Below are 13,536 nucleotides of genomic sequence, written 5' to 3' on the forward strand. Positions count from 1 at the left end.
CCACACCATGTGTGTGCAAACTGAGAAACTGCCAATGTATCGCTCCCCCATCACCTGGCTAATGCTTGCCACACTAGGCCACGTGTGTAGCGCAGTGTACTGCACTGCTGTTCTAGCACTAACACAGAGAGTCAAGCATCATGCTTCAGGATGAGTCTGATCCTGACTTACAGCTACATTCGAGTAGCTGGTAACCACAACCCCCACTCACCCCACCCCCACACCCTCTGATGTACAAATGCATATAGCTGGGTTTTCATCCCTCCTCCTATTCCCCTCCCCCACCCCCCAGCTGGACTGTGCCACGATCCATGTGCTGCTTTCAACTCCCGCAACCCCCTGGCTGTGATTTCTTTCTGTGGAGGCAATATTTGCATGTTCTTTGATTAGCATTCACAGTAAAAGTTGTGCAGCTGGAGCCTTTAATCACCATGGAGGTATGTGACATCATTGCGCGCCTGCCACAGTCTGGCAGATTCCATGCCCCGAAAGACTAGCTGACGGCATTTTTTTGCATGGGTGGCCACATTGGAGGAATGTGTCAACATGTGGACTTCACAACTCCTCCAGCATCTCCACGCACTTGCCGAGCCTATGATTATTCCTGAAATGCTACTACTTATGAATTCAGTCATGTGTCTGTCCACTGCAACCTGCATGGTGTCACCCATGCATTATTATATGAACACTGCAGTGGCAGCCACCATTGTGGACAGGGTCTCGGTGTCCCATCACCCCCACACCATCGCTGTGCAGCATCATGATGACCCTTTGCACAGTCAACCACACATACAGTATGTACAAGCACAGACACTCTCCACATCCTACAAACCCTCCACAGACATAGTGTAGCTCTCACCCAGATGACTGGCAAGATGAATTAGCAGTAGTAGTAGTAGTAGTAGTAGTAGTAGTAACTTCACACTGGATTGTGTGCAGCCCCCATCCCTTGCTGTACCTGTCCGCATCCTGTGATGCCTACCACCACCATGTGCATGCCTGCACATGTTCATAGCCTCCCAAATTAGTTGCGGCTGGGCCATCCAGTGTGTCAGTGATCTTCGCTTGCCGGTATCATTAGCGTTTTGGCAATGACACCACAAACTTCCAGGCACAGTGTACATCAACCCCTAACATTGGTGTCACCTGGCAGGAGGTGCACATGGCTGCTACTGTATTTCTCAGCAATTGTTCATGCACAGTCATTGGAACCCATCCTCTCCAGCAGCCTACCTGTTGACACCAGCTCCAATCTCTTGGTCTATCCCTCTGAACTGTTACTTTCCTCTGGCCCCCACCTTCTTCTCACTGTGGTGAATGGCTTCATAATCACAAACTACAGGTCCCACACCCAGTACATCAATATTGGCCTCAGGATAGACTTCACATGGGCCTTCATTGTGGCTGACATTATGGACCCTATCCCTGGTATTGGCTTAATTGCACACTATGGCCTCTTCCTAGGCCAAGTGAATCATATTGTTGATGGCATGTCTCACTGTACCATTCCTTGTAGATCCTATGCTGCAACCCATTTTGTCATCAAGTTATTGTCATATTCTTCACTGAATTTCCTCTCCTCATCCCCATTACTCTTCCAGCACTGCCCACCACCACTCGTCTGGGAAGTATATCACAATACATTGCGCTAGTACATCAGAATGACACTGAGCCCCTGGTTTTCTGTCGCCCATGCTGCCTTCAGCTGGGTAAGCATAGAGCCGCACAGACTGATATTCAAGCTGTGATCACTGCTGGTATGCTCCACCGCTCAAAGAGCTCATGGGCTTCCGCTATACACCTCATCCCAAAACGAAGGTGTCATTTGGTGTCTGTGTGGTGACTTTCAGGCCCTCAATGCCAGGATAGTTCCCTACTGCTAACCATTGCCCCTCTTCCACAGTTACAGAACAGATCTGTCCAGTGCAACCATCATCTGCAAAGTAGACTGTGTTCTGGAGGACATGGAGAAGATGGCATTAGACATCCCCTTCGGTCTTTTCCAGAGCATATTTATGTCTTTTGGGCTCCATAACACCGCCCAGACAGGGCAGTGCTTTCTCAACAATGACCTATGTGGCTCCTCGGGTTGCTCTGCCGACCTGAGTAATGTCCTCATCTACTCACATGATCTCATGGAGCACTGCTGGCAACTCTAGGAGGTATTTTCACACCTCCAAGATGTGACAGCTACAATCAACATCGAGAGGTGCACTTTTGGTGTTCCAGAGATGGACATCCTCTCAGACACAAGATATCACCCATGGGCTCCTGCCTGCTGAACAAGAAAGTCTGAGCCAATGCTGAATTCCTGTACCTCACAACTTTCAGAGAACTCTGCAGGTTCCTTGGGATGGAAATTTTTTCTGGCACCACTTGAAGAATGCTACAAATGTGCAAGCATCACTGTGACCACAATGAAGGTAGCAGGCCCATGGCCTGGATGGTGCAACTGACAGAGAGTTTTGAACAAACACAACATGACCTTTCGCATGCTGCCCTCCAGACCCTTCATTGCCTGATCACACCACTCATGATCACTACTGGTGCCAACGAATCTGTCTTGGGTGCCATTAGTAAACAATGCATTGAACATTTCTGGCAGTGGCTGGCATTCTTTTCCGTGAAACTCTCTCTGCTGTAGTGGAACTAGGCTACACATGACTGCATGCTCCTGACTGTATATGAAGCAGTGAAGTTTTTCTACCCCTTAGCAGGAGGAAGCCACTTCACAGTCTTCACTGACCACTGCCTCTATGAGGTTTTGTCAAAAGTAAGGCATGCAGATTTCTTGTAGGCAGTTCCATCAACAGAAATACATGGCACAGTTCACATCTGACACGTGACATGTGTCAGGCCTCAAGAACATTGTTGCATGAGTTCAGACGCCCAGCTGACTTTGCATAGTGCATGTGCCTCTACTTCACCCCCCCCCCCCCCCCCCCCTGCACTTCTGCAAAGAGGCATTCAAATACCTACATGACCTGTCCCAACACAGCGTCCAGCATCCATCATGCAGGAGCATTTCGTTTGTCTTGGTATCCAGCTAGGCTGCACCGAATGGGCTTGCACCTGCCTCCTTTGCTGACCTTCTCTCTGAATTTCCACCCCTAACCAATCCCTCCCCCACCCCCCCCACCCACACCCCGGGAGGTGCACACACCTATTCTTTCCCCTAAAGGACCATTGTTCCCTTTGACCATACTGACCTTGTGGGCCCCTTCCGTCATCAAAAGGCCACTGGTACATCCTCACCATCATTGACAGATTCACTCAGTGGCTGGAAGCCATGCCATTGGCCAACAACATGGCAGATACAGTGACCAAGGCTTTCATGGACACCAGGGTCTTCTGTATTGGGTACCCTCACCATGTGACAATGGACCATGGATGACAGTTCACATCTTGCCTGTTTAAAGTGTGCACCAAAACTTGAGGCATGCCCAACCATTTTATGACTAGTTACCACCTTGCTACTAATAGAATGATGGAGATATTCTACAGGATGCCAATGGTCTGTAGCTCTGCTGGTAGTTCTCCTAGGCTTTTTGCTGGCCCACAAAACCAACTTGGGTGCATCCACCACCACAGCTGTTTACCTGCTTGCCATCCCAGGTGGCTTAATCAAGCTGCAGACCTGCTGGCTACCACCTGCACCCTGACCTTTGTACAGCAGCTGTACAACTACACAGCTGGCCTGCACCTGCTGCACCAAAAATGCCACAGTGAGCACAGCTGACCTGCACCTGGTGCACCCGAAATGCCACAGTGAGCACAAGTCCTTCATGCAATGGGACCTCCGAACCTGCATGCCTGTCATGGTCTTGGTGGAACTATATGAATTATTGTAATTGGAGCTATTATCCCTGCAGATCCAGGAGCTGAGAGCTCTCTCTCACAGCTCATATACCAATGATTCAAGCCAACTTATCTACTCATTTATGTGACTTCAAGTCCAAATCAAGGTTTTGTTTCCATTAACAATAAAAAAAGGTTCAAGGCAGGAAAGAAGGAGAGGTGGAATAGAAGATGGACAGAGGTGGGAGATGGACAGTGAGAGAGAAGGGTAGGAGGAGATGGAGAGTAGGAGAGGGGGAGGAAGTGATAGTTGCGAGAGAGGAGGAGGAGGAGGAGGAGGAGGAGGAGGAGTTGGACAGAGAGAGGGGGAGGAGGTGATAGACAAAGAGAAGGGGCCAGAATACATGAACAGAGAGTGGGGCGAGAATAAGATTAGGATGCATATCCAACTGAAATATATATGTATCAGTTTTGAAGAATTGCCAGGTTCACTAATAATACATATTTGTTGTTTTTGTTGTGGTCTTCAGTCCTGAGACTTGTTTGATGCAGCTCTCCATGCTACCCAATCCTGTGCAAGCTTCTTCATCTCCCAGTACCTACTGCAACCTACATCCTTCTGAATCTGCTTAGTGTATTCATCTCTTGGTCTCCCTCTACGATTTTTACCCTCCACGATGCCCTCCAATGCAAAATTGGTGATCCCTTGATGCCTCAGAACATGTCCTACCAACGAATCCCTTCTTCTGGTCAAGTTGTGCCACAAACTTCTCTTCTCCCCAATCCTATTCAGTACTTCCTCATTAGTTATGTGATCCACCCATCTAATCTTCAGCATTCTTCTGTAGCACCACATTTCAAAAACTTCTATTCTCTTCTTGGCCAAACTATTTATCGTCCATATTTCACTTCCATACATGGCTACACTCCATACAAATACTTTCAGAAACGACTTCCTGACACATAAAGCTATGCTGGATGTTATCAAATTTCTCTTCTTCAGAACTGCTTTCCTTGCCATTGCCAGTCTACATTTTATATCCTGTCTACTTCGACCTTCATCAGTTATTTTGCTCCCCAAATAGCAAAACTCCTTTACTACTTTAAGTGTCTCATTTTCTAATCTAATTCCCTCAGCATCACCCGATTTAATGCGACTACATTCCATTATCCTCGTTTTGCTTTTGTCGATGTTCATCTTATACCCTCCTTTCAAGACACTGTCCATTCCGTTCAACTGCTCTTCCAAGTCCTTTGCTGTCTCTGACAGAATTACGATGTCATCGGCAAACCTCAAAGTTTTTATTTCTTCTCCATGGATTTTAATACCTACTCCGAATTTTTCTTTTGTTTCCTTCACTGCTTGCTCAATATACAGATTGAATAACATCGGGGAGAGACTAGAACCCTGTCTCACTCCCTTCCCAACCACTGCTTCCCTTTCATGTCCCTCGACTCTTATAACTGCCATCTGGTTTCTGTACAAATTGTAAATAGCCATTCGCTCTCTGTATTTTACCCCTGCCACCTTTAGAATTTGAAAGAGAGTATTCCAGTCAACGTTGTCAAAAGCTTTCTCTAAGTCTACAAATGCTAGAAATGTAGGTTTCCCCTTCCTTAATCTAGCTTCTAAGATAAGTCGTAGGGTCAGTATTGCCTCACATGTTCCAACATTTCTACGGAATCCAAACTGATCTTCCCCGAGGTCGGCTTCTACTAGTTTTTCCATTTGTCTGTCAAGAATTCGCGTTAGTATTTTGCAGCTGTGACTTATTAAACTTATAGTTCGGTAATTTTCACATCTGTCAACATCTGTTTTCTTTGGGATTGGTATTATTATATTCTTCTTGAAGTCTGAGGGAATTTCGCCTGTCTCATAAATCTTGCTCACCAGATGGTAGAGTTTTGTCAGGACTGGCTCTCCCAAGGCTGTCAGTAGTTCCAATGGAATGTTGTCTACTACGGGGCTTTGTTTCAACTCAGGTCTTTCAGTGCTCTGTCAAACTCTTCACACAGTATTGTATCTCCCATTTCATCTTCACCTATATCCTCTTCCATTTCCATAATATTGTCCTCAAGTACATCGCCCTTGTATAGACCCTCTATATACTCCTTCCACCTTTCTGCTTTCCCTTCTTTGCTTAGAACTGGGTTTCCATCTGAGCTCTTGATGTTTATACAATTGGTTCTCTTATCTCCAAAGGTCTCTTTAATTCTCCTGTAGGCAGTATCTATCTTACACCTAGTGAGATAAGCATCTACATCCTTACATTTGTCCTCTAGCCATCCCTGCTTAGCCATTTTGCACTTCCTGTCAATATCATTTTTGAGACGTTTGTATTACTTTTTGCCTGCTTCATTTACTGCATTTTTATATTTTCTCCTTTCATCAATTAAATTCAATATTTCTTCTGTTACTCAAGGATTTCTACTAGCCCTCGTCTTCTTACCTACTTGATCTTCTGCTGCCTTCACTACATCATCCCTCAGAGCTACCCACTCTTCTACTGTATTTCTTTCCCCCATTCCTGTCCATTGTTCCCTTATGCTCTCCCTGAAACTCTGTACAACCTCTGGTTTAGTCAGTTTATCCAGGTCCCATCTCCTTTAATTCCCACCTTTTTGCAGTTTCTTCAGTTTTAATCTACAGATCATAACCAATAGATTGTGGTCAGAGTCCACATCTGTCCCTGGAAATGTCTTACAATTTAAAACCTAAATCTCTGTCTTACCATTATATAATCTATCTGAAACCTGTCAGTATCTCCAGGCTTCTTCCATGTATACAACCTTATTTTATGATTCTTGAACCAAGTGTTAGCTATGATTAAGTTGTGCTCTGTGCAAAATTCTACCAGGCGGCTTCCTCTTTCATTTCTTTTCCCCAATCCATATTCACCCACTACGTTTCCTTCTCTGCCTTTTCCTACTACCGAATTCCAGTCACCCATGACTATTAAATTTTCGTCTCCCTTCACTATCTGAATAATTTCTTTTATTTGATCATACATTTCTTCAATTTCTTCATCATCTGCAGAGCGAGTTGGCATATAAACTTGTACTACTGTAGTAGTGTGGGCTTCGTATCTATCTTGGCCACAATAATGCGTTCACTATGCTGTTTGTAGTAGCTTACCTGTATTCCTATTTTCCTATTCATTATTAAACCTACTCCTGCATTACCCCTATTTTATTTTGTGTTTATAACCCTGTAGTCTCCTGACCAGAAGTCTTGTTCCTCCTGCCACCGGACTTCACTGATTCCCACGATATCTAACTTTAACCTATCCATTTCCCTTTTTAAATTTTCTAACCTACCTGCCCGATTAAGTGATCCCACATTCCACGCTCCATATTTATATATATAAAAAAAGACATGCTGATAGTCCTTCCACAGATGCTACATGATATGATACTCATTAATGTGAAATACGTCTCAAAATTTGGAACTTATTTTCATTTAAGATATACAGCAATCAGTTCCACTACAAAATTTCATCAATGGACTAGGAGAAGTTGGTCACCAGTAAATCCTTTTGGCCTTTATTAGTAATTAAACGTTTCATAGGTGCCAGCTAGTTACAGAAAATGTGTGTTCCTGAATACTGGACACCTTTCTGGACCAAAGTGTTATCAAGATTATTCTTATTTCCAGTATTGGTTCCATAAACTAAACTGTTTCTTTGAAAAAGGTACTGGTATATTTAATTTATCACAAGTTTCATTCAGGAATAAGTAAACTGGAAAGCAGCAGTAGTACGTATTCCCAGTTCCCTGAATATAACTCTGCAGGATGTTCCTGAGTTCACAGCACAAACAATTTGTATTACCTGCTTCAGCATTTAAGAAACTTTTGCTTGACTGGATGAGTTACCACCCCCCCCCCCTCCCCCTTTCCCAGAAAAATGATACTTTGTGACATTAAGGAATGAAAGTAAGTAAAGTATGTTTTTGTTTTTGTTTTTTTTTTTTTTTTTTTTTTTTTCATTCATGTGACCTACATCTGACAACTTCTGGATTGAAATAAAGATTTGTTTACTTGAAAAAGTATGAAAACCAGCCGCTATTTATACTACTTTATTTTTGCAGAGATTTGTTTCAGGCTCTTCTCCAGTTTGCTAAAGCATGTATTGTGTCTTATCATAAATAATGCTACATAAAAAGTGGCTGCTCACTATATAGTTCTTCAATTAATTCAGCCAATAGCCACAGAGGTAAACCACTATTACCACAGATAAATTAAGATTTGTTTTGATGTTTCAGCAGTTCTGGGGTAATCTCCTCTTAGTTAAATTTATTAGCTGAATTTATTGCCAAGTTATAAGTCCAATAATTTAAGACTGTCAGCTGCTTGTAATCACAGATATTAGCATAATCAATATCTACTTTCTGTGTTAGTACGTCATTTTTGCTTATTTGACATCACTTAATAGGAGACACTGTAAGATAAATATTTTTATGAATTGGGCAGTTATAGTTCATAAGTAAAACCAGTTCTCTGTAAATTGTATGGAACTCTGATTAAGGATATCTTACTGATCTTGATCACTGTTGAAAGAAAAACATTTAATGAAAAGTAGTTAGCAGCTGATTGAGGTAGATCACAGTATCAAGAACAAAGCATCTTTGAAGCAACAGATTTCAACTTAGTTATATTTTGTGTTTTCCCAATGAAGCAAGTTTATGGATCACTTCACATGTGTGCTTTATTTAAAAAAAAAACCTGTAAGGATATAGGAAGCTGAAAACTTCAGTACAGTGTTTGCACTGTGTTCTTCCCGTCCTGTTGCCTACTCTCAAGCTTACCAGTTGAGTACTCTTGCTGAATTGGTGACTGTCCCTGATTCGTTGTACTGAAGCTCAGTTGCTGCTTGTCCATTGACTGCTGTGGGCTGGTGTAAGATGGTCGGCGAGAGCGATCCTCTTCTAGATGTCGGTAAGATACGAGTGCAGACTCTTCTTCTGGAGCCTGCACACGACAGGGTACTGGCAGTGTCTGGGCCCAGCGCTCCAGTCGTGCATTGTAGTGCAGCACCACACAGTATGCACCATACATCACCAGCATTGTGAAGGACTCGATCCTGCCAACATGTTGGGCAGTATGAGAATGTGCTCTTGCAATTCCAAATTACAGTGAAGAATGCTTGACTACTGGGCTTAATTTTATTAATTATCATTTAGCATACTGCATATGGTAAGCACATTGCAGAATGATTAAGTTACATTAACACTTGTTGAAACTGCAACACTAAAAAATAATGACCTGAATGAAATCAAACTAGGACGTTTAACACAATGTACCAGCAATAAATGATTGATGGTGACAGATAGGGAATACACTTATAGAATCAGCTGTGCCCTCAAAGTGGTTGAAGAAGTAAGTGCCTCTCCTTGTGATCAAAAGGTCCGTGGTGCAGCAAGCTCTGCTAATGAGGAACTGTCAAAATGAAAACATGGAAGTAAGTGTCAATTACGTCACTGATATCAAAGGGCACAGTACCAGCATATGGGTGAGTTTGGATGAGGTTGTAGTGACTGGCTTCTAGGAAACGGGTTCCTCATATGACATTTTGCAGTGTACAGGAGCAAAGCAAAGTGGCATAGCGACTGAGACCTGGGCCCTAATGACTAGAATTTGATTCCCAATCTAACCATCAAAATTTTCTGTTGTCTCCCCAAACTGCACAAGATGAATGCTGGGATGGTTTCTTCAAAACGTATACTGATACCTTTCTTCCCCATTGTTGTTTACTAGATATTAAACTGTAACCTTCACTCCGACTTTCAGGCATCATGCTGTGACAATGTGATATGTGCAAGGAATTAGTGGATATAAGAGGGTTGTATGCAGTGATGATCAGGTATTATAGATGACATAACGTGACTGTAGTATGGGATGACCACCACTTTATCCACAAAGCAGTGGGTCATACAGTTTTGTCCAAGTATTTACTCAACACTAGAGCCCTGTACCATATGTGAAACATCTGTCAACAATTCAGTGCCCCCAGCCCACACAGTACTGGACGCATGTGTTATTGTGGCCCAGAAGCCATAAATGTTTCTACCAGTGGAAAAACTGAGGGACAAAATGTAGTGTTTTCGTAAGAATTTCTCTTCCCTCTGCGCTTCAGTGATGGAGACGTATTTTCTAGAAGCTATCTGCCATCATGCATTTTTCAACAGCATAAACACTTGATTGTGACAGTTTGGGTTATCACTGGCTACACCATGTGTTCGTGGCTCCCACAAATTGAGGGCAACTGCAACCAATATCTCAAAGCCCAAGGTAAAGACCTTCCTTCAGGCAAACTGAATGCCAGTCCAAGGTACAGACAATCTTTTGTGCAAAGCTGCTAGGCAGTTTTAAGTTATAGTCATGAGTCTGAAGAGTGGTTCAGTGCAGGTTACCATGCTGTCCATCTCAAGTCTTTTCATATCCATGTAATAACTGTTCCCTGTATAAATCTGAACCTTCTTACTGTCTTCAAGAACTAGTCTCACTCTACATTTTTACCCTCCACTGCCTCCCTCCCATCACCCCCCCCCCCCCCCCCCCACCCCTCCCACACACACACACTTCCCACCATTACCAAATTAAGTATTCCTTGGATTATCAGAATGTGTAGCATTCCTTAGGGTATCAGGATGTGTGCTACCAATCAATCCCTTCTTTTAGCCAGCAGCCATACAGCTCTATTCTCCCCAATTTGATCAACTACATCTTTATTAGTTACTCGATCCATCCATTTCATCATCAGCTTTCTTTTGTGTCACCACATTTCAAAATCATCTATTCTTGTCAGAATGTTAATTTCCACATTTCACTTAATATAAGGCTAAAGAAATACTTTCAGGAAAGATCTCTTGCATTTAAATTTGTATAAGATATGAAGATGTTCCTGTTTTTCAAGTAAGCTTTTCTTGTTCTTGCCAGTGTACATTTTATACTCTCTGTACTGCTTGCTGCCTCAGTCAGTTATTTTTCTGCCAAAATAGTGAAACTTATCTACTACTTTCAGCATCTAACTTCCTTATCCAATTCATACACCATCATCTAACTCAATCTGACTACACTCCATTATACTTGTTTTACTTTTATTTAGGTTCATCTTATAATCTCTTTTCAAGGCATTATCCATTCTATTCCATTGATCTTAGAAGTCATCTTCTGTCTCTTTGTTGTAATTTAATAAAATCTCATTATATACTGTAGCCTACACTGTGAAGACCGTGTAGGCCTTTTCTGTGTAGGATGCTGTGAAGCAAACCTCCTGAAAAGAGATGCAGCTGATAACTGATGATTTTGTTATCCTGCATAGGGGAGGAGCAGTTGACATTGAAACTCAAAGCTGATCTTGCAGAATTAGAACAGTTGAAAGCAAGCTAGATCACTGTGATATCTGTAACAGCAGGGAAGAGGTTTAAGAGATGCTATAATCCAGCTAGCATTAGTCTAGACTTCATCAACAACTTTAGTGCTTTATAGAGTGTGGACAGCAGTGAGCAGCCAACTGATGGAGTTCAGGAACAATCTGACAAGATAAGGAAGGTTAAAAAAACAAGAAGGTCCTTCTTTTAGGAAGCAGTCAAGGAGCAGAAACGTTATAATTAACACAGATCTCTCTTGACAGTGAATGCCAATAATTAGTATTTTAAAAAGAATGTACCACACTTGCACCACTCTTTAAGTAATGCAGGAAGCCATGGATGAAGCATTCCATTGAGCATATAAACTCAAATATGCCAAAGTTGCCCACATGGTCTCGCCAAGTATAGAATTGTCTACATCTGAACTTTTATTTTATTTTAAAGTTACACAACTATTTCCAGAAGCATCAATGTAACCAGATTACTGTCCGTCCAATCTCTATAATATTTTCACTGGGCCTTATCCATGGTAAATGCTTCTGAAAGACAGAGATGCGAAGCGAAAACACAAAAAGTGACAGTTTGGACAGCACAAAGGGTAAAAATCAAAATACATGTGTAACTTTTTCATCAAAAAACATACAAAGCCTGTTAGATGCGACAAGCTTTTTGCAGGGTTACATCAATTTTAGAAATCAAAAGATATTTCTACAGATGTGTTGTGCAAAATAAAATGTCATTTGAAAGTCATAGTAATTGGACAAAAATCAAACAATGGAAAATCTAGGCACACACTCCTGAATGAATACAAATTAATAACACATTACTGTGGCCATAATAGTAGTAAAGAGGGCATAGCTATATGCACAAAGAGTGGAATAAATCCATGGGCCATGGGCCTAACTGACAGCTCTTGAATGTTAAAAGTCAGTAACAGACTTGGACACATAAAAGATAGTGGTTCTGACATAGTACAGACTCCAACAGACAATGTTTTGAACTCTATCACACAACTAGAAAGAGTGCTGTGGAAATGTAATAAAAATGAATGGCAAGTCACCATTATGTCGTGACTGTAATAGTGACTTGATTTTCAACAGTACTGATTGAGGAGATTTTGTTTCTGTTATACAACTTCAGTTTGTTCACAACAGTAACATTCACAACAATAATAAGAAACATCAAAACAGTAATTCATAAATTGTTTCTGAGTCCAACTCTCTTTCTTAAAATACATGTTAACCCCCAAAAATTTCCTTTCTGGCCACAATAATCAAATGGCATCAATAAAACATCCCTATCAACAAAATTTAGCTATAAAGGGGAAAGTATACATCCACAGATTTATAAATGTCGACTCTGACATTTTATTCACAGACAATTTACAGGGCAAATGCACTCATGTTCACAAGAAACAGAACACCTTGAACAACTAGAGATAGGCTGTTCATATTCACAGGACATGTACATTAGTGTGTTCTGTAGAAATGATTAGCATTTTAGTCACCTCGGTTCAGCATGTGTCCCATTGCCTAATAGGCACAGGGACAACCATGGGCTCTGATAAATCTTTCCACACATAACGGTATCAATGTATACAAGGTGTGAATAGTGTCCTATGATATAGACATCCACGCTGCATTCCGTTTACGGTGGTTGGCATTAGGACACAGGCACTGCACCTGTTGTTTCACTATATCCCACACATTTGTGACTGGCAACAAGTCTGGTGGTCTGGTGTACCAAGGCAAAAGGCTGACATCCTGTGACACTAAGAAGGCAGTTGTTTATGCAGCAACATGTGGTCATGCATTGTCTTGCAGAAAAACGGTGTTTGGAGTGTTGTGCAGGAAGGGTATGGCTAGCTGTCGCAAGATGTCATTCACATAGGCCACAGTGCCCTGGACACACACAAACTGTGATTTGTGGTTGTACCCAATAGCACTGCACTCTATAAGGCCTTGAGCTGGCACTGTATGTCTTGGTTAAATGCAGTCACTGTGATGTCTCTCCCTCTATGGTGAACCAAAATGCGACCATTATTTTCAGACAAACAGAACCTGAATTCGTCCAAAAACACTATCTGATTCCATTCCTGTCCTCAGTGATTTTGTGCCATACACCACTGCACATTCGTTGGAGGAATGGACGATGCACATGTAACCCATGTTGTAACAAACAGCGGCGGACTGTCACCCGATAGTGAACAGTGTGTTACACTGTTCCACTGTTGTGTGAGAGCTGAGGAGGAGACACAGATCTGTGTTGCAGTGCCATTTGGATCCATCTCATCGTGTTCTACAGCCTTCCATGAGCCATTCTGCACACACCGTTGCACTGCTGAAACACTTTACCCCACACGACTAG

The 13,536-nt window shown here is 42.3% G+C and overlaps 1 protein-coding gene across 2 annotated transcripts in view; it reads right to left on the reverse strand.

Moving 5' to 3' along the window:
* The window catches only part of LOC126354034 (probable sodium/potassium/calcium exchanger CG1090), a 448,803-nt gene that overhangs the window by 47,614 nt on the left and 387,653 nt on the right, over positions 1-13,536 (reverse strand). For both annotated transcript variants that reach the window (XM_050003370.1, XM_050003369.1), the window contains exon 6: positions 8,605-8,879. In XM_050003370.1, the coding sequence (XP_049859327.1) occupies positions 8,605-8,879 (275 nt within the window). The remainder of the gene's footprint in view (positions 1-8,604; positions 8,880-13,536) is intronic.

Source organism: Schistocerca gregaria, chromosome 3, assembly GCF_023897955.1.
Source record: "Schistocerca gregaria isolate iqSchGreg1 chromosome 3, iqSchGreg1.2, whole genome shotgun sequence".
NCBI classification, from domain to species: Eukaryota; Metazoa; Arthropoda; class Insecta; order Orthoptera; family Acrididae; genus Schistocerca; species Schistocerca gregaria.